The sequence below is a fragment of the Acanthaster planci genome, linkage group LG15 (genome assembly GCF_054643075.1).
Source record: "Acanthaster planci isolate LZ-2023a linkage group LG15, COTS_SCS, whole genome shotgun sequence".
NCBI classification, from domain to species: domain Eukaryota; kingdom Metazoa; phylum Echinodermata; class Asteroidea; order Valvatida; family Acanthasteridae; genus Acanthaster; species Acanthaster planci.
Window position 1 is genome coordinate 4,664,294 of NC_141791.1, and position 21,048 is coordinate 4,685,341.

General features: G+C 39.6%; 1 protein-coding gene and 1 long non-coding RNA gene across 6 annotated transcripts in view; one reads left to right on the forward strand and one right to left on the reverse strand.

Moving 5' to 3' along the window:
• Positions 1–4,496, forward strand: part of LOC147796607 (uncharacterized) — a 41,696-nt gene extending 37,200 nt beyond the window's left edge. For all 4 annotated transcript variants that reach the window (XR_015427775.1, XR_015427773.1, XR_015427776.1 and 1 more), the window contains one exon: positions 4,364–4,496. This is a non-coding gene — a long non-coding RNA (uncharacterized LOC147796607). The remainder of the gene's footprint in view (positions 1–4,363) is intronic.
• The window catches only part of LOC110985084 (uncharacterized), a 131,073-nt gene that overhangs the window by 83,823 nt on the left and 26,202 nt on the right, over positions 1–21,048 (reverse strand). For both annotated transcript variants that reach the window (XM_087146172.1, XM_022245830.2), the window contains exons 2-4: positions 4,341–4,527; positions 3,590–3,692; positions 572–662 (exon numbers count right to left, since the gene is read on the reverse strand). In XM_087146172.1, coding sequence (XP_087002298.1) covers positions 572–662; positions 3,590–3,692; positions 4,341–4,527 — 381 coding nt within the window. The remainder of the gene's footprint in view (positions 1–571; positions 663–3,589; positions 3,693–4,340; positions 4,528–21,048) is intronic.

The following is a 21,048-nucleotide window of genomic DNA, read 5'->3' on the forward strand; positions in this document are numbered from 1 at the left end:
TTTTCCGGAGTGGCAGACTGAGTAATTGTAGGTGGCACGCAGCCAGGCTTGTCAATTTTTTGGAATGCTTGTAAGTTGTAGCTCATTGTTAAAATCTGAGGATTAGGGGACTGAGTTTTAAAACTGAGTAAAGTCAACAGATCATGGAAGGGATTCTGGTCGCGTGCAACCTTTTGCTATTTCTCCCCCCTCCAAGCTTTTAGTTCAATGGGGGTCGGTGGGGGGAGTGTTGTTAAATCACCCACATGTGCATGCAGAACTTTTACAGGAAAGTACATGTATTATAAATAAAAGTAATGATGGATTTCCAAGGCTATCAGAATAAGGAGTCCTTTGGACATTTTCAATCAAAGAGTACACGTATATTAATGTTATCAACATATTGAGTGTGATTTTTACAAAAGCTTGATATCAACTACCAGTATATTGCTACACAATGAAAGGCTTTTGAACTAGAGTCATGAATCCTGATTTTACAAAGATATTGTTTGACTTCATTTTTCTCATCTGGTACAATCAAAGCTTTTCAGAATAAACTTTAAGATGACTTCAGCAGAAATCCTTTACTTACCTTAGTCAGAAATGTGGCACTCACAGTCACCATTTGCTTCACACTGGAAAATATACGAGTGTGGTCAGATTTGGGCATCGAAGGTGACTTTCTATGGGCAAACAAAACATAAATTACAATTCAGAATACACATAATTTCATCAGAACTGATTACGAGCAAATAGGGAAATCCCATACCAATAAAAACTTGTTTCACCATGTTACATGTACATGTACCAACCTCATTATTATTCATGAGCACAAAGCACCTTTTTCAGAAATGAAGAGGAAAAGAATAAGTATTACAATTAATTTCTTCGACTTGCACTTTTTGTTCATGAACTACACTGTAGTCAGAAACAGTGTGACTGTTTTGCATAGAATTACCCAATTAGTTACAGTTATTGGATACCGGTAATGTTTTAAATTTGTTTCAGTTGCGTTTGTTAAGATTTCTAAAACCTGCTATACATGTACATGTACGGTATGTATGGCACTGGTACAACGGTTACCATGTAACTGTTGATTTGGCGCTGAGACAGACTATACTCGTGTCAAATCTGAACCTCTGGTTTTTGGCCGGCCTTCATTACGCTCAAATGCTTAAGCCTCAAGGGTGCACCCTTGCAAAATGGCCCAAAATATGTCCGCCAAGTTCATTAATAAAAGTTATACACTCCAAATATTGTTGCGTTCCCTAAATATCAAGTCGATGGTAGCATGGACTTTATTAGTGTCTACGGGATGTGATATTTGGGGTCAACAATTTATTAAAAGGTGGACGTGAAACAAGGGGTTTGGGTGACAGTCAAACTGTATGGTTAGTTTATTGCTCTCACTTCTCTTCATCAAAGTTCAATGTAGGTTTAAAGAAGGCGTAGCTTAACACCATACAACACACAAAAGGCAAAGTTATAGAGAGGCAAAGTTGTATACGAGTGTAACTAAACCACAGTTTGGCAGGACTATTGGAAATATAAGTCAGACGGAGTGGGTTACGGTACGTGTGTGTAGCATCGCACAACTAGGCTACACTCATCGGGCCGGGCCGTGGTGGGAGCTGTCCCAGACCACCACGGTGACTAGCCGCGGCTGGACGGGGCCAGCGCTGGTATGTACCAACCACACTGCCGTTCAGACTGCAATGTGTTGAGCGCAATGATAAGATCGCCGCACTGTGTACCATTGGCTCAGTGTAGAGACAAGGAGGACTGGGCTAGTTAGCAGGACAAGGGTGGTGAGGGACCCGGGGGTGTCTCGCCCGGCAATCGGTTCGGACGTAGTGGTGGCGGACTGCTACGACTCTCACTAGCACCCTGGGCTAATTCGTGCCGCTCTCGCATCGGTCCAAGCTAAGCTAGCTGGTCATTCATATGGTTACATTTCTTTGCCATAAGAATGGTTACTATCGCACTTCTCTCGGAAAGGGTCCAACCGCCGTACTACGTTAGGTTCCGCTCTTGCAACTAGGCTTTGGTCCGCCGCACCTGACCAACGAGCTAGGGAAAATCTGCTCTACTTACAGGATTCTAGAGGCTTAGGGATAATAAAATATGAGCATCGCTGAACAGCTCAACCAATGAAAATCTTCAATCTCAAAGGGTCACATGACTTCCTGCTAGAGTCGTGTGCAAGAATCTAAGTGTCGTGTGTAAAAAGGTAAAATACAGAATAAGAAGTCTCGTGTACAAAGTGTAGAGCCGGGTGCATGAAAGTGCTTACGCGGTCATCTGTGGCGAATGATTGACAGTTACAAAGTCTGCAGTTTCTGAACATTAGCATTTCGGGGAACCTTACCACGCCCAACCACGCAGCCACGTGGAGGGGAATTTCGACATGCCAAAACTGAGCAGAGAAAACACAAGGATAAAGGAGTGAAGGAACACGCGATCATGCCAGAGTACAGTATGAATATCTTAATACAAAATTAGCGTCTCTGCTACATGTCCATAATGCATAGCTGAGCTAAATAAGAGAGCCTGAGAAATGCAAGGACCAAGAACGAGTAAAACTAGGGGGCGCTAGAATTCCAAGATTTGCGGGTGTGCAACAATATTCTATATCAGAGAGTCCTGAGAGCCATGAAATTGAGGAATTGGAGAAATATGGCACTGAATCTCTGGCCCGGATATTTGGGCTTCAAGGCTGACTGATTTGGGCGCAGTCGGGTCTGAAAGTGGTACTTTTTAGCCGTTTTGTGGAGAGATGGTTTATCAAAATGGCTACTTTTCTGGGTAGGTACATTTTCTTCATTTTAGGGGTGGTCTGCTTCTGGTGAAAATTTCTCAAAAATTCATTGGTCAACCCCCGAAAAAGGGGACATGTCGATTATCATTTTTCTGTGCAGCCTGAACACCTGTGAGAGTTGTATTTTTAAAATAATTGTGAAGTGTGGGGATTTATTATTGCTGTCTATGGGAATTTATTTGCAGTGTACACCTTCAAGTGCTCAACAGATTCCTTTGCATGTACATGAAGAGACTGATGGCTCAATATCCCTCAAAGGTTCTGGTGCTCAAAAGATCAACAGAGGGCGCTATTCACTTTATCTGGACTAAGCCAATGCAATCCAGCTTCCTTTCAGCACAGGCTGTGACCGGATAACAGAATGACGGCATTCAGGGTTCCTGCACCTAAAGGACAATTAAATTCAATGACTTTTCCACGACCAATGTATGAAAAATCCATGACCCAATAATGCAATTTCTTGGACTATTCACACTTTGAAATTTGCGAATACAATCACGCATTTTATGCACTTATTTCTGATGATAGAAATGACAAATTCCATGACTCTTCCATGACTTGAGTCATATTTAGACAATTCCATGACTTTTCCAGGCCTGGAAAACCAAAATAAATTTCCATGACTTTTTCATGACTTTTCCAGGCGCGGGAAACCTGGCATTTGAAATAGCACTGACAAAATTCTGCAGAAGTGAAAGGACTCTATACACCTGTAGTTGTCATTTTAATTAGTGTCAAGCCTTATTGCTTTGGGTTTTGTCCAAATTCAATGTTGCTGTTGAAGGGATGTACCTCAAAGGTTCCTTGTAGGTTGTGAAGATGGACTGCAGTAAATTACAGTAGCCTCGCTCTGAAGAAATGATTTCATTCAAAACAGCCAATCGCTTGTCAGCATCTAGCAGCAAAAAAAGCAAACATTCTCTACAAATTACCCAACACAATATGACAGATACATGTAGGTCAAACTGAGTCAAACTAATTCAGATCAAGACTCTCAGTCCCCAAAATTTAATACACAAAACATGTGAACCAAATCAAAGTGACAGTATTAAACAACCACCATCTTGGTGTAAAAAAATTAATGATATTTATGATTAATTGATCCACCAGAAAGGAAAAATTATCTTCTGACTTTCCAGCTGGACATCTTGTTACTGAACCAAGTCTGAAAAATAAAAGAAAGCTTCCCACTACTTAACTACATGTATCACCCAATCTGCACTATTTTATGTAGGGCTGAGTAAAAACAATAGTTTCCTCTTCTGTTTCTTTTTAATGGAGCTGGTGTTCTTTTTTAATATACATGTACTTGTAGTTTTTACCACATCATTTTTTTCCTGAGCTGGATTGATTTGATTTTCTAGACACTCCTGTAACACCTTTGTGTCAAACTTAAAGAACTTTTAGCCATTTTAGGCTTGAAACTTCCACCACATACATATGTTGTGTAAGACAAATGGAAAGTAAAAAAAACATGACAATTTAACCCAAAAGGAAACTAGTGTATCTTTTTATTGAGCCGAATTCCCTCATTTTTTCCAACCTTCCTCTGTTTCCTCCATGCAGTGTGATTCAATGATAATCTCCTGTCTAGCCAGGGAGGACACCCTGGCATCGTCACGGATGATACCCAAGGTGGACGCCCTCCGGAGCCTGTGTCTTGGTATCTGATGCTCCATGGTGATGTCAGCGACTAGGTCTTTGATCTTCATGCCAGGCTGGCCAGTCAACTGCAGTAACACAGAGATCAAGAATTACAATGTACATGTAGTACAAGTATAAATTTTTCCCTGGACCTCACTCTCTTGATCAGCTTTCCAAGTTCAGGACAAAAGTACAGATGAGGCCTTAGATTATTTTGTCTATGAGGCCTTAGATTATTTTTGCAGTTATTTTCCAAACTTCATGGTGAAATCTTTAGGAAATTTAATTGGTATTGTTCACCATTTACAATATCTTTCTGCATCCAGAAAAAGTGAAATAACATGAAATACAAAACTGTAGAGCTTTATGAGTAAAAACAATAATAATGGAACAAGATTGTGAACAAAGTTCCTCTTAATCAGGAAAGATTTTAAAGAAAGTTTTTCAGAAGTCCACACTTTTATGTCCTATTTTTGTGCATTATTGGTGAAACCTGTGCACTTCTACTTTAAATTTATGGCAAGACTTAAAAACAATTTGAAGTGATTTTTTTGGTCTAAGTAAACATAACTGACATTTGGGCAAGGAAAACTCCAACATATTGGCTTTAATGAGTGATATATTGCTAGCCAGGGGGTAAGAACCAGTAGCTTCCGATCCTCTTTATGCATCAAACATAAATAAGGATTTTTTTGTTGGGTTGTTACAACCACGGTCAACATTTGTGAAGGGTCGGCACCCTAGTGCGACACAGGCCGAACCCTGGGGGTTGCAGTGTTCCCTAATCTGGTTACCCATGAGGAACTGGAGAGTGCTTGAGGTTTGCTACTGTTTGCTTTTTGGCAGGAGCAGGTTCTAACCAACAGGTTTAGGGACAATACTTTTTAGATAACAGGCATGAGTTTGGTTATGGGGAACTGAGCAAGTGGGGAAGCTGGGCATGGGAGGAGCAGAGGTACCGTACGTAAAGGAAGAATTCAAATCATCCAATACAAATGGTGGCATCATGTCCAGCTTTTTTTTTTGAAATCTTGATTCAAATGTTCCAATTTCCTAAAGAAAACGTGAATCGAAACAAAGACAAATTAAATAAAAATAATAAAAGATAAAAGGAGGGGCAATGCCCCAAAACAAAGCAAAACAGAATTACTCGCACGATCATACAGGTACATGCACCTGTTGTACACCTGGTCCTCTCTAAGAGGAAAGATACGGTGGGGACAGTATACAGGGCACTCGTACATATATGTGGTTCTCTGCAGTGGACTATTTATCCACCACAAACACCAGCCAAGGATGCATGAACAATCGAACAATGGTGACCAGGTTGTGTACATTAGTTTCAGTCTGCAATCAGTCAAGGTCCACAAATTAGAGACTTGATGTAGGAGGGGGGGTACTGGTGCCAGTACAAATGGCATCTGTATGATGATGTAAGCCACCCTTGCCAGTGCATACCAGTAAAGGTAGGGCAGTCCTGTGTACTAAAGAGGACAACTAGATGCAGGTTATGGGAACCTTGTCACAGGGGACTATAGCCTGGTCTACATGAGGTTATATCGTCGCTGGACAACTGTTGTATGTGCTGGTACACGCACATCTACCGGTACCATGTTTTGGGATTAGGGTTACCGTAGGAAGAGAAATACCGGTAGTCAAGGGAACCCATCAACAAAAATCCAAGTTCAAAGAGTGTTCACAGCAACAGAAAGACTGAGTATTTTCATTGCATTTCCTTAACTACACGAAAAAGCAATGTCCGACACGCAGAACATACAGTACATCTGAGCGAGTTATTGGGCATTAACAGATTTGGGACTTCATTCTTGATCACAGACTGTACATGTAGCTAATTCCTCTGTGCACAGAACTAGTCAGTCTAATGGTTCTTGGTCTTTTTATACAGCCCAGAGCTCCCAGTACCAATAACCCATGAAGACCATTTTTACTATTTTTTTAGCAAGCCATAGTGAGTTGGACATACCTACAAACTATGAACACAGGCACCCAAGGCACGAAACATCACCACGTCAACTTCTTAATCCAGTCAACAGATCATCTCAGACCCCCAGGGAAGTACTATACACTACCAGATGCTGTCATTTCAGCCAAGAAAGATTGAATTCAGACATTTATAACCAGGGTCTCTGCCCTCACACACACTCAAGATCATTCACTCAACACAGCAGTGGGATTATGCAATCGGTCACAAGAGGTTTACCTAAGATGCACCCAAACCTCAACTTCCCACGGGGTTGCAAACTCGCATGGAACTTTAAATTTCTAGTTACTAGTACGTACACAGTAGTAGTCGATGGCAATCTTGGATAGATTGACTTACCTTTCTTTGACGAGTTCTGTGCCAACATCGCATAGATCTTACCCGTCTAAACCCCACTCTTGCCATATCCTGCATCCTCTTCCTTAGCAATGCCTCCAGAAGAAAGTCAAACTAACCACAAAACCCGGGTTTTCCTTTCCATGTTGTCAAAATAAAAACCAACAAACTCTTTCAGCAGGTCCACATCAAAAACCTTTCCCAAAGTGTACCCCAAAGAAAGTCAGATGGCTGCAATACTAGTGGCTGACAGCGCGTAGTGGGCGACACATGCTGTGACATGTGAATCCTGACTGCTCGACTGAGAGTAACTCTGATTATGTCTGTTTTAGTCTACTGATTAGGCTTCAATCCCCAAAAGGGGAAGCAGTCATAAAGTCAAGAATTAGGCATTCCATCTCAATTATTTGGAGTCACTGGGGCAAGAAGATTTGACGTGATCAAAGGGCTTCGCTTATCCTGATACAGAAACCCCAAATAAATGTTGAGTCAAATCCAAAGAAATCAGTGTTGTCTAGATCAGGCTAGTGTCCTCAACTGAGATTGGCTTACTTGAAGACCGGGCATTTTCAACTTCTCAGATGGCTAATTGCTTTTGAAGTTAAAAGAATTCCCCCCCCCCAAAAAAAGCTAGCAATTGCCAATTTGCTACGGGTACACAGTTGAATTGTCAAGATCTATAAGGTTTCTCAGTTGCTGGCATTTGAGGATAATTGAAATTTTGGAAAGTAGTGTACGCTTGGCATGTTGGCGAGGTTATGTCCAAACAAATGCACATGTGCCTGCTGGGGAGTGTAACATTTCACTACAGCAAAGATGGTGTAAGGCTTATCGGTGTTTGTGCAGTGAAAACTTAGCCTCAGAGAATCGTTTTCAACTGATTTCTCTCAATGATGCATGTACATGTATACCAGTAGGATCCTCTTCAGTACAGAAGGGTTTCTGATGGGCAATGGGGATATTCATCACCTTAACTTTGTGCTGAGAGGAGTCAAATACTGACCGGTCTTCCACAGTAGTTGAGAAAAGGTAGTAAAACTTCCCAAGTGTCTTATCAAGATCTGATATTATGCTTAATTGCTTTCCCAAGGTCTCTTCAGCAGAGGAGCTGGTGCAATCAACAGTCACTGAATAAAAGTCTGATCAAGTCAGATTATTCACACTTATCAACTGACAAGCCAATAACTAAATAAAGGCCACAGTTTCAGGGATTTCCAGCAGGCTTTAAAACATTCTTGTGTCATGAACTGAATGCTTGTAAAACATCAAATAGAAGCACAGATAAACTACTCATCAGTGGCTTCATCATCTCTACAGATATACCAAATGCTTGGGACATGTGCGACCCACTCAAGAAGAACGTGACATACATGTACATTTGCCCCATGCCTTTCAATGATATGTCCCACTCGAAGTCGAGAGGGTGGATTTTCAATTGTAGTTTTGTGGTCAGAAATAACATCACTGCATTTGATCCCTACAATTTCAGGTTTTATTGAAAAGAACATGCTGGTTCTCAGGGAAACCTAATAATGACTCAACCATACGACCATTTTCTCAGTTGTATCAAGTTGAATACCATAGAACTACCAGTATTTTAATATGAAAAAAGTGACAAAATAGGCTACTAAGCTCTGCCACCGATCAAATGGAAACTTTGACTGCGGCTTAATATCCAGCCAGAGCTGGACACATACTGCCATGACGGTTTCACCAGTACAACACCTCTTGCTGTTACTACCACAGTACATAGTCAGAAGTTTTCCTTGAATGACTTTTTTGTGCATGATTAAACTCTTCTGAAATGTATGAAATCTGCTTGAAATCTTTCTGGAGTTAAGTGGGATAAAGTGCACTTTTGACCAAGCTTTTCAAGACAGGTGAGGGCACTGTTGGTGTGATGTAAAGCCAGGCAGACACTGTTTAACTGGTTTAAATGTTTTCATGCACAATTCAGTTTTGTTCACCAGAACTTTTTTACCCCAATCTTAAATGTAGCAACAACTTTGACATTCATTTTATTGCTTAAATTGGTGTTTGCTGAAGGAATAATAAATATTTGGGTATCACAAATTTCGTTTTCTTAGTGGACTCATTCTTTTATGGATGTCTGAAACAATCATTAAAAGTGTCTGCTGTCTGAGTTTCAATTGCCGGACCACATCATTGGACCTAAACTATTTAAATTAAAATTAATGTTAAAACTTTTAACGTCCACTGAAAAATTCTTCCAGCTGTGTAAGAAGAGCCAAAAAATTGAGACAGTAATGCCAACACAATTATTCCCTATCAATTGCCCCGAAGGCTCAAAGAATGATCGATACCGCTCTACTGTAATGGAAATTTGGGGTGCGCTTTACACTCGCAAAAGTTTTCCCAGCGCACATGCCGAGAATTCTCATTTACTAGCTTGAACTCAGGTTTATAACAGCATGAACTCAGGTTTTCTGGCAGGTCGAACCAGGATTCTGAGGATCTCTTATCAGCTACTGTTGTGGCCCTCAGGGGATTTACAAGTTTGGCACAAAACCGCTGATGGTTTTGACCTTGGCTTGACCGGGTGGCAAGTGGGCTTTGCCTATAGTTTTCTTAAAACACATCCAGTTTCATACTAGCACTCAAAACTAGTGTAGCATTCCATTTTGACCAATTAGAAAACCACATTTTCCCCCTTTGATCCATCAAATTGGTGCTCAATTGCCAGAGTTACATTAAAACTTTGAGTTGTGGAGTCGTTTGTGTGGGCCACAACTTACTCAGCACGCATGCATGAAAACAACCTGGCAAGTGCATGAATAACACTATGCCATATGGAAGAAGGTGTTTCATGCGATATATCATAAAATGAAACTGAATTACATGTACCGGTATGCGAAAAAAGTGATGCTTAATTGCCTGTGTTCATACTCTGACTTAAATCGTTCACAAATCCTCAACGAATCTCATAGGTAATTGATCACGAAGTTAAAGTTGGACTACATGTATATTTTCTTGCGAACATACAGTGTAGATGGTGCTGACATTGCCAAATACATTGGGTACGTGAAGGATGAAAGTACATACAGGAACTTCATTGTTGAAATTCTGCCCCTTATTGGGAGAGCAGATCAAAGGGTACACTAAACTTCGCCGTCAGAGTTCTGCTCCATAATTGAGAAGGCAGATAAAGGTACATGTATGCACTAAATTTTGCAGTCAGAACGCTTCTTCATTGAACAAAATGATCTCTACAGATATTACTCCAAAATACCGCTATCTTTCAGACAATCGTATCGATGTTTTGTCTATTCATGGAGGAAGAAAAACATTCCTCCATGGTCTATTTCATACACATTAAATGCCTTTGTGAGTTTTCACAAGTTGTTGGACACAAACGATACTAAGAAACTTTGGTAGCTTATTTTACATGTACATGTAGCTCTATAAAGCAATACTGTTTTTATTTTATTTATTATTTGAGCTGCTGTGTAATCACCCACGGACACCTTGTAAAGTCCACAAACAAAGCAATCAATTTTGTTTTAAAAGGCCTACGTTTTATTTTGATTTTCATTCCCGCTGACATGCATTATCAATCTTCAAGTCTGCAGCCACTTATCTGTCGGTTCAACATAACCCCTTTTGACCAAATTTGCTCACATAATGATCATCGGGAGGGAATACTTTAACTCATCAGTAGACGATACTTCCCGTCTGTTGGGTCCCAGACTTTACAAGCGCCCCTAATGCCATACATTATGAGGAACCAGGGTCAGGGTGATTGGTCCTGGGTTAAGGGAAAGTGTTTTTTAAAAGTTGGTACTCAGATCAGTTGACCTTTCAGATTTGAAAATGGATGAATATTTTTTTAATTTGTAAAAGTCTGGTAATTTGTTCTTTATAATCTGTGCACCAGCTTATAAAAATGGCCTCCATTAGTTGGCCTTCTAGCTTTTTGTGTCTTTTGTTTTCAAATCATTCCATTCAATCAATATGTACTTTTCTATGAGAGGACACTACACTTCAAACTCAACGGAAGATTCCTTTGAATAATGCTTTAATTAAAGCCACGATTATCATATTTTTCTGGTCAAGTTTCCCCAGCAAGATACATAAAAATATATTGCTTTCAGACCAGTACCGAGTACACATACTCAATGTACTGTGCATTGCTCTGGAGTAAATGCATGTACCTGTACATGTAAACCCAACTATAGTGCACACACACCATGCACAATGTTGACTGGGAGGATCGCTAATATTAGACAGTCCACATGTTGGTGGCACATGGTAGTTGTGGAAAAGTAGATCTGGCAGAAGGTTGGACTGGCCACCCCAGGTGTGTTGATGGATGGCGTCATTGATAGTACTGGTACATATAGCTAAGGACACCTTCCCTGGGGTAAAGATTAACAATGGAATCCTGGTTGCAGAGAGGGCCAGATTTTTAAAAGAGAAATTTGCCTCATGAGAAGTTCTTATTTTGACTCAAAAAAAATGGGCACTTTTGCGGTCACAATCTGCCTTTAGACACCTTTGGCCATTTCCGAATTGACATACGGTACCAGTAAGGGAACCCAGCAACTGATATCCAGGGGCCGGGTGGTATTAGACATAACTATTAAAGAGATAGATGGTACCTAGTGACAAACACGGTGAAGGAAAATTTACGAATTTCGGAAAAATATCCTACATTCTTTATTTACAAATTATCAAAACTTACGGAAACATGCATAATTTTTCACTCTGTTTCGGTAAAACTTATCCCAAGGCCATAATTCATTGATTACCTGGGAGAATATTGCCAATTGGGATCTCAGTGGCAACGTAAAATTCAAAGTTTCCAATACCGCGATAACAGAGTTTCCGTTATAATATAGGAACTGAGTATATAATGTAACTGTTACAGAAAATTACTGGAGGTCAACACGTCCTCTAGCATGAACTGATTAACCTAGCTTTCCTGAGTCCTCCAACAGTTGAAGGATTGAGGACTCTTAGGGTTGATTGTTGCTCCCTGTATCAAATCTTCTCCTGTATTGTTCCTCCCCTCCCTTGTGAGATATAATTTTCAAGAAAAATCTTTTTTCTTCAAGATCACTTCTCATTTCTGGTTAACACCTCATCTTTGCTTCAGAGCCTAATGATCTCGACTCAAGTCAATCTACACCTATTTAGAACATGTTTTAGAATCAGTCAGCAGACATGGTCCTATGTCTTTTAAACACTGGTACTAGTACATGTACATACATTGTACAGTACCTACATGTGGCACTAATTAATCACTGTCCCTAGCACTAGATGGACAGGGGAGGGTCTATTTTTAGCTGGATCTTATAATCCTACTGGAGCCTGGATGCATGTTATTTTTCCTTCATCGCCTTTCACTCCAAGGACCAAGCACATCTTACAGCCAGCCAAGTGAAAAACAACCTCCTGGGCTTTCTTGTTTTTATTGATTTGCGAAGGGCACTGACCTGGAGGTGGGCAGAAACATCCCCTTATTGGTTGAAAAGAGCCATGTGGGTTGGATATCTTTAATTTGTTGATACCAGTATATACTGGTACAGGGTAGGCCCGCTACACGTATGTGACATGTTCTTCATAAAATGGACCAAAATGCCACTCCGCATGTCAAAACTTCTAAAAGAGTGACTTTGATCATGTAAAATACAAATTAGCACCTTCAAATGTATAAAAATGATTATTTGGGGATAATTTAGGCATACTTTGTACATTTTGTGGACATTTGGTTGGCTACCAGTGCAAATCAAATGGAGTTGAATTCATTTAAAGTTTTACGTCAAAGTGTTTACATCAGAGGACTTGATTTTAAAACTTCTCTCAACAGGAAGGAGAATTCAGATATTTTTCAACAGATGTATTTTAAAGCACATAAGAAATCAAGTAAGTTTATATTTTAAAAAATATAAGCCATGAAAAAAAGAGTACAAAATTGACAGGAAATGATGAGAAACGTTTGGCTCTCTTCATTCTCTTACTGTTTGTAACTGCTCTCACTATACCAGCATATATGCCATCTAATACATTACCTTTCAACCACCGAAAATTATCTTTAAGTTTGGCTGCATCAAAAATGTACATTGAGTACAGTATGTTTGTTGCAAAAGTCATATTTGACAGAATTTTGATGACATTCGAGAATCTTGACAAAAAAATGCATGACGTTCAAGAATGCCGAAAATGCTTTATGTAGTGCTTGAAAATTCCATGCACAACGTTCATTTCGCCATTTATTTTGGAGATATCCCAGCAGAAAATTACATTAAAATTATTAACTCTGCGTATTAGATTTTCATCATGAATCCTATTTTATGTCTCGGACGTCATTTTCTTTCAAATGTCATTCAGTATGACCAATTTTCTCTCGAAAAACCTTGGTCTGAAGAGAAATATCCTGGAACGTTGCCATTCTAATGGAGGGGCTCATGAATATCGAATGAAAAAGAAGGTGCCCTATCTGTGTTGATGTCAAAGGTCAAACAGGCAACGATGTAGCGAAACGTTTCCCTAACGTTACCACGAGATAATGACGGGAGCCGTAAAATTGCCACAAGGGGTATTTTGGACTGCAGTTTTCAGAAACGTACTTGAAGGAAATGTGATTGGTCCAGTCGTAAAATGATGGTGGTTTGGGGGTGCTTTTTTGCACTCTTTTTTAAAGCTTGCATTGTACACCATTTTGGATTATACTAGCTTTTTTTGGCAGTAGTGACAAAATCGAATGACGCTCGCGACTCCCGATTAATTGTGAGAGTTATTTTTAATTTCACAATTATGGTTTTAATATGTGTAAATATTATCACCTTTCACCACATATACCGGTAAATCTGTGTAAAATAACCGTTGGGATTATCAATCTTTGGTAAATTTTATTGGCCTGGACTTCAACAGGTTGTTCACGTCTGTCAAAAATGCCGACGTTCAAGACTTTGATTAACTAAACTCCAATTAAGTTGAAAGATGGACACAGTCATCATTGTTCCAGATATCAGCCATGACTTCCCTCATTACATCAGACATTGGGAATTAATTAACTGCTGCTCTCTTTCGGAAAAATGAACCCCCTAAGTTGAACATTATTTACGGTCCACATTATTAGGAAACCTGCCATGTGTATACTGGTAGCGAAGCGACTGTGACAATTGTGAACCAGAGAAGGAGCCAACCAAAGGAGCCTCCATTGCTAAGAAAACAGTGCCCCCCTTGGTCCAGCTCGGGGCCCATACGCTGCACTACTGCTTGGCAGAACTCATACATACCTGTACATGTAATTTAAAAATCCTGTAATTAGAAATCAAATAATTCAATTTTTTAATGTGCAGCATGGCAATAGCACAATGTTTAGTGAACTCTAGCCCTCTAGCTCGACAGGGTATGCCATGATATTATCATTCTTGGCAGTGGCATGACACTGTACTGTTCCACTAAAGTTTGATGTTTAAGGCAAGTTCTGCTACTGTCTTGCTACTGCTGGACTAATTTTAATTAAGTTCGGCACGGCAGTACTGTAGCATGGTGTCTACATGGTTTTAACCGGTATACATGTACATATGTACCGGTATGGCAAAATGATGAAACAAAAGTAGGGAGGCTTTGTTACTGGTAAATGATTACCACATGAGATGATGGCATGTACATGTACAGTACATGTACCTGCACATGTACTGTACATGAAGTACTGTGTACTGTACCCGTACATGTACAGTGTACCATACATGTACGTACATGTACATGTACATGTAGGCCTACATGTACATGTGCATGTACATGTATGTAGGTACCGGTTCATGTACATGTGTACATCAGTGTACCGGTACCAGTGCATACTTGAAACTACTGTACACAGTGGTTTAAGACAATACTTCAATTACGTCATAAAGGTTTGAAAATTACTTGGCATGTCCAGGATTATCCCTTTTGTGTCCCACACAGAATAGGAGGCCTTACTGCCACCACTTCCATAGGCATATGTCCTAATGGGACAGCATTTGAATTCGCTACTGACTCCATAAAATTTAACAACATGCATGCCACTCTATAAATAGAGTGTAGCATAGAGCATGTAGCTCATTGACCTGACACACTTTTGGATTAGTGTCACGGCAATTTTTGGACACATGAACATTACTGCAAAAGTTTCTGTGGTGCACCTGTGGCATAGGAATTATGCAACATTACAGACTATCCATTCTGTACATGTACTAGTACCTAACATGCACCTGTATATGTAGTTCCAGTTAACTTGGTCACCTTCCAAGGCTTCGTATCCACACAGTGTCTGTCAAGTGATTTCTTTCTTATCCATACTTTATTATACATGTATGTTGATCAGCGTTACATGGAACCACTTTTAGGAGCACCTACTGGCAGATGTATAGGTACATATGGCTGCATTGCATTTTAAAAATTGGTTAAATAATCCAAGTCCATCTCTGTGAGCTCTACCATTTAGCACTTGGTAATTAAACAGAGACAAAATTGTGGTTGTTTACATGTAAATTAAGAGGTTAAAATTGAAAAAAGAAGATAAAAAGATCCATTTTATCCCAGTATATTAACCCCACAGAGCCACAAACATGTTTGTCACTGGAGTGTGTTAATTCCAAATTACGGGATTTCAGGGAGCAGCACAATGGGACAGGCGCAACGGAACAAAGAAGAGATCAACCCTGGATGCAAAAGGCTGTTTGGAGAATTGATCAATGAGGGACAGGGCACAAAGCTGGGAGGGATCAATGCCAGGCCAATGAGAGGTCTGAATAGGGGGGCACAATGGGAGTCGGTAACAGGTGAAATATAAAGTATGGAGGGGGGTCAGAACTTTGGTACATAATAATGACCCCAATGTTTTCCCCCAAATACGGTCTCCCTTCTGGTTTTGTTAAATGATTGTAACTGCTATCTTCCTGTTGAGTAACTCTGTCCAAATTCTTGAAATTGCTGGCACAAAAGTATGTAAGCACTGTCCAGACAAATCAACCAGTGAAAACATTCACAGCTTTATTTTCTGAGATCTAACCCTCATAAGAAGTTGTAAGGTATACTACATGTACATGTACAACGTACCTACATCTTAGCATTCTTAGTGTAGTCAACAATATTACATTTATGTCTATGTGAAATTTGTTACACAAACATTCAAAGAATCCAAGGCCTACATGTACTTTTGCAAAGGCCTTAAGACTCTGCTCAGCAGAGCAAATCCCATTCTGTATGGACAATATGGTGGTTGGTTACAGGGCTTAAAATACAGATAATAAAAGGGGAGGGGGTTAAAACCTAACCTACCGAAAAAAAGCTTCAAGCTGTCATTATTGACAATTGCAAGCATTGTTAGATAAAATACCATGCACAAATTCTGCACCCACTTAACCTAGAGACAAGGATGAGGAGATTTACATGTACATGTACGGTAATTGAAATGTTAGATTTCCTATTCCCTTTGCAGAAAAAGGAGCTTGAATTAACGAGAGAATGTCTGCATGCATAGAAATGCTGGCCTTCAAAATGAACAGTTTGCAAAGCTTGAAGAATTGAAGTTGTGCTTCCTTTATTCCAAAACTTACATGTAAGTACTGAGACGAACACCAGAAGGAGATTGCACATGCACCCAGTTGTACTGTCATCCCAATGCCATCACCAACAAAAGTTTTGCTGCTTGAATGGGAAAGAGGACATACCAGTACATGTAGCTCCTAAAATCACGGTCTTTAAAACTGCATGAAAAGTTTCCCAGGTTTACAGGGTAAATGTAGCCTGATACATTGTATGGTACAGTATGTCCACGGTCCTTCCACAGAAAAAAAAAATGTACTGGTACTGTCAACACAAGTTTCTGGAGACATTGTTTCAATCAGTATACAATTCATTTTTACAAACAGGTATGAAAAGACATGTACATGTATGCATTTACATGTATACATGTACATGTACCGTTACCAGGGTTTCCCCTGCCTATTCAAATGTGAGGTGTCGGTAGTGGTACGGTAAACTTGTACATGTACATGTACTTTCCCACTGAATCAAACACCTCTCTGGGAAAACATGGCTTTCTCAAAATGCAAAAGAATTACAAAATCTTAATCAAAACGTCTAAGACATAGGTGTAGATGATAAACCAATGCTGTAACATTTTCATCAAACTTTTTCCTCAAGAGAGACTGCTACTTCTCTCTTCTCTATTATCATACCCACCTAAATTTACATGTGAAAAGAATGCAGTACGTGTATGTGTATATACGTGTGTAAAACTTAGAAACTACTAGTACAATAGAAAAAAAGACAGATAAATCAATCAAAAAACAATTCCAGATGTGGAAGTCAATCATGACTGTAGGAGCCTGCACTTGAGTCAGAAAAAAGCAGGATCAGATTATTTTTGAAATTTTGTAAAATTAGATTGACCCCCTTAATACTCCTTTTTGAAACCCGGGAGAAAACTTCCAAAATTAACCACATTTTCTTCAAAAATATACATGTATAGTACACATGCAACAAGGTGCCCCAGGAGAAAATCAGCTGAATTTGTTATTCCACCACTGAGGGGGAAAACTTGCCAGCGTCAGGCAAACGTAAAGGGAATCTACTTTGAAAAATGGCCGACCTTTGACATCACCCGAATAAATCTGACAGTAGTACCGGCACTTGATTGATGGTTGGTAATCCTTTTTTGTTTCACCCAACTGCTCCTTAACATTCAGGGTTTTACTGCTGTACTGGACACAATTACCCTAGATTTTAAAAAACTTTAAGTGCAACATATTGTTTTTTAGCTTTCATATATGGCATATCATAATAATACACATATTTCATTCTGCGCTTTATAATCTCTACAAGACGTGCCCACTACCCCCTTTTCTCTCTCTCTCTCTCTCTCCAATTCTCTTTCCTCAGTGCTCCGTCTATCCCCTTTTCTGCATGTATTAGTATTCCTTTTCCTCCGTCATCTTCCTGTAGAGCATACTGTGTACATGTATATGCTTTTGATGTACCGTAATACTTTTTTAAATCTTTCACCATTCGGCCCTTGGTCACAAAGATAATAAACCTTACTGCTACCACTATACTATTTGGGATAGCATTCTACACAATTTTGGAACATGTTGGAAATTCACTTCACAGTGTCACTGTATTCGTTGAAGGGTTATCCTTTGCCAAAGAAGGGGTTGTTACAGGTGCTCAAGTGAACTTTTCTTTTCTTTTCAAATATTAAATGTATGTACATGTAAGCTGTACATGTTCCATACAGGGTACATGTACCTCCATGCAACAAAATTGAGTTCTAACCTCTAACTCAATTATGACTATCTGTACCATGGTATAACAGACTTGTCTCACGCTCTCTTTAACTATTTCATTTGCATCAGTACAATCCTCTTTTCTTATATTAAAAAAAAGCTTTACTATTATCATGGATCTTCCTTGAAATTGTGTACAAGATAAATGACATCCAATCTGGAGCGTAGGTACATGTACGGTATGTTAACGATCCACTTGGAACAACTACTGTATGTACATGTAACTGCTTTTAACAAACATGTAAAAATTGCCTCTCAAACTGTACATGGCAGAACCAACATTTTTCCTTCCAATATTTACTCAGTGCTAAACAAAATATACATGTATGTATGCACTGGTAGTCAGGATATTCCTTTAATGAATCGACAACTAGAAAGGTTTAGGAAATAAATCAACAGGGAACACATGTACATGTACGTGTATGAAGCATCTCGAAGTTTGAAGCATTAAAACATGTGTTACAGGGGTATGACGAGTACCATTATCAGGGTGTGTAAAATCATTGTGAAACCTAACCCGAATCTTCTTTAGTCAGCTCAGGTGCCAATACAGACAAAACATTCTCAAGATACATTTACACACAAAATGTTTGCTGAACAAGTTAAAGACTCAGAGAGGGGTTCCAAATATGGTGGGTCCACAATTCAACAGACCTCTAAGGAGGGGGGGTGAATAGCGGGATGTGGACATTTCCTCTCTCTGGAAAAATAGCACTTGTCTGAACAATAGCCCAACACAAAAGCAAGACAATGAGGTTGATAATCAACAGGTGCACAATTCATTTTTGCTGGGGGCTCGGAATGTGGACAGGTGTGGTAATCTTGATTTTTCCCTTGGGTAAGTTTATTTTGTTTTGAAATGGTACTGGCTGGATTAACTGATTGCAGTTTTGCCTTATTTAGGAAGAAACATTGCCAGTAGTGAAGTCGAGACGACTGCCAGTGGCATAGTAGGGATGATTGCCAGTAGCGTAATCGGGATGATGTCATTTTTCTTACAGCCAGCAGCAGATTTTTCTTTTCATTAGTAGGTGCCTCAGAAGCCAGGTTCACAGTTTATCGAAACACTGAGGGACACATCCCATCTATAGGCCCATACAGGATTCTGGGTGCCAAAAACACAGTGATCATGCTTTGACAATTGATTTGAAACTTGTGAGTTCAGATTACAAAGAACATACATTTACAGTGTTGGACACTGGTGAAAGTGTACAGTACATTCCAAATAAATGTGCCTCAGTCACTAGGGAAAGATCTACACTACTCCTCCGAAATTTAGTGGGCCCTACAGTGTACATGTACAGTGCCAAAATATGTTTGACAAGTGTAGCCCTGTGGGGTGGGGCACACCTCCCCCCCAAAAAATAAGGCCAAACAAAAAAAATAGCTGTGTTTCTGGTTACCCAACCCAACCTAGAAAAACATGTGAAACCTACATGTACATCTTTTTACTTGACAAATCAATAAAATATAAAACTTATGGTGCCTTACCCTGAGCCTAATTGTCCAGGTACATTGCATTGTTTTAATTTTGATTGCATGAGATGGACGGCTCTTGCGTGTCTGAATTTTACTACTCAAGCATGGTGCTGATATGTAATATTGATGTGCACATGTACAGAATTAATCCGAAGCTGAGTTACATGTGGTACAAATACATGTGCCCTCTCCCAAACAAAAAATGCAGACCATCATCCGACCCTAATTTTTGGGGCTATGAACATTTACAGTAAAAAAAGTATTTTAGCCAACCAACCTCCCTAAATTATTTGTCAGTGTAATAGGAAACACAGTTCTAATTTTTTGTTTCGCCTAAAGAAAATTACCATCCCAGTCCCCCAACTGGAAATTTGGCTAATGCAGAAAATTAACTGTACAAAGGAGCAGTGAAGCTGGAACATAAACTTACATGTACATGTACTTTGAGTCATCTGCATTAAATGTAATTTGAAACAGCTACCGGTACATGGACATCACCATGAAGCACATGCTACTATTGGTGGAAATTCACTTTACTACATGTACCGGTACATGTATGTCTGACAATACAGAAAATGGTTTTCTAAATCCTCATTGATGAAACCTGGACAAGCCACGGCTAAGTTACAGGTACACACTAGTGAAAACTTGGGGATGGAGGAAAGAAAATACAATACTACATTTAATTCCTTACCTTTAATGGGCAGCCATGATAGAAAACAGCCTTAAAAGTAACTGGTATCCGGAGATAATTGCATGTACATGTAGAGAGGTATCAACGTATACGCCGCAGGTACTAAAAAGAGCTCTGAAAAGTCTGAATTAGAGTGCTGATGGCACAGCTGCTGGTTGCTCCTATGACTATGAGCTCAGATGACCCTGCTCCAAATTTTATAAAGACAACTCAGGACCATAGCAGGTTGGGTGACCATATCCACTGGAGACATCCACACAATTCAAGAAATTTGTTCTATTCTTGGCCCGTAAAATCCTTGGAGTGCACTCCCAGATGTGGTGGTTGGAAACAGTGAAACCACCTCTCACTGACAAAATGGCCCTCGCAGGACTGATTTAAAGAGTGTCCCAATTTCTCTGATGGTTGATGAACCCCTGAAGTCAGCAACTCAAGAAAATGAACTCAGAATTCTCAGTCCCCAGCAACTTTATTTCTTGGTACAGACACAAACTTTCTGAGTGTTGGAGCGTTTTGGTTACAACTGCGCAATCATTCCTGAAGGTAAAATCTTGGGAGTTTCCAGCTTGTCTGTTGCCCCAAATATGAAAAATCACTTCTGATGATTCAGTTTCGTTTTATTTGGGATCACTTTCAGGGGCTCCTTCGACAAGGTAATCTAAACACTGGCGTGTCAAAGTTGATGTCAACTATGACTGCCCAACAGGGACAATATCTATTCAGCAGATCATGTCAACTAAGGAATCTATTCAAACTAAAAAGAGCAAAAATAATAAACTTTTGGATTCTTTGTAGT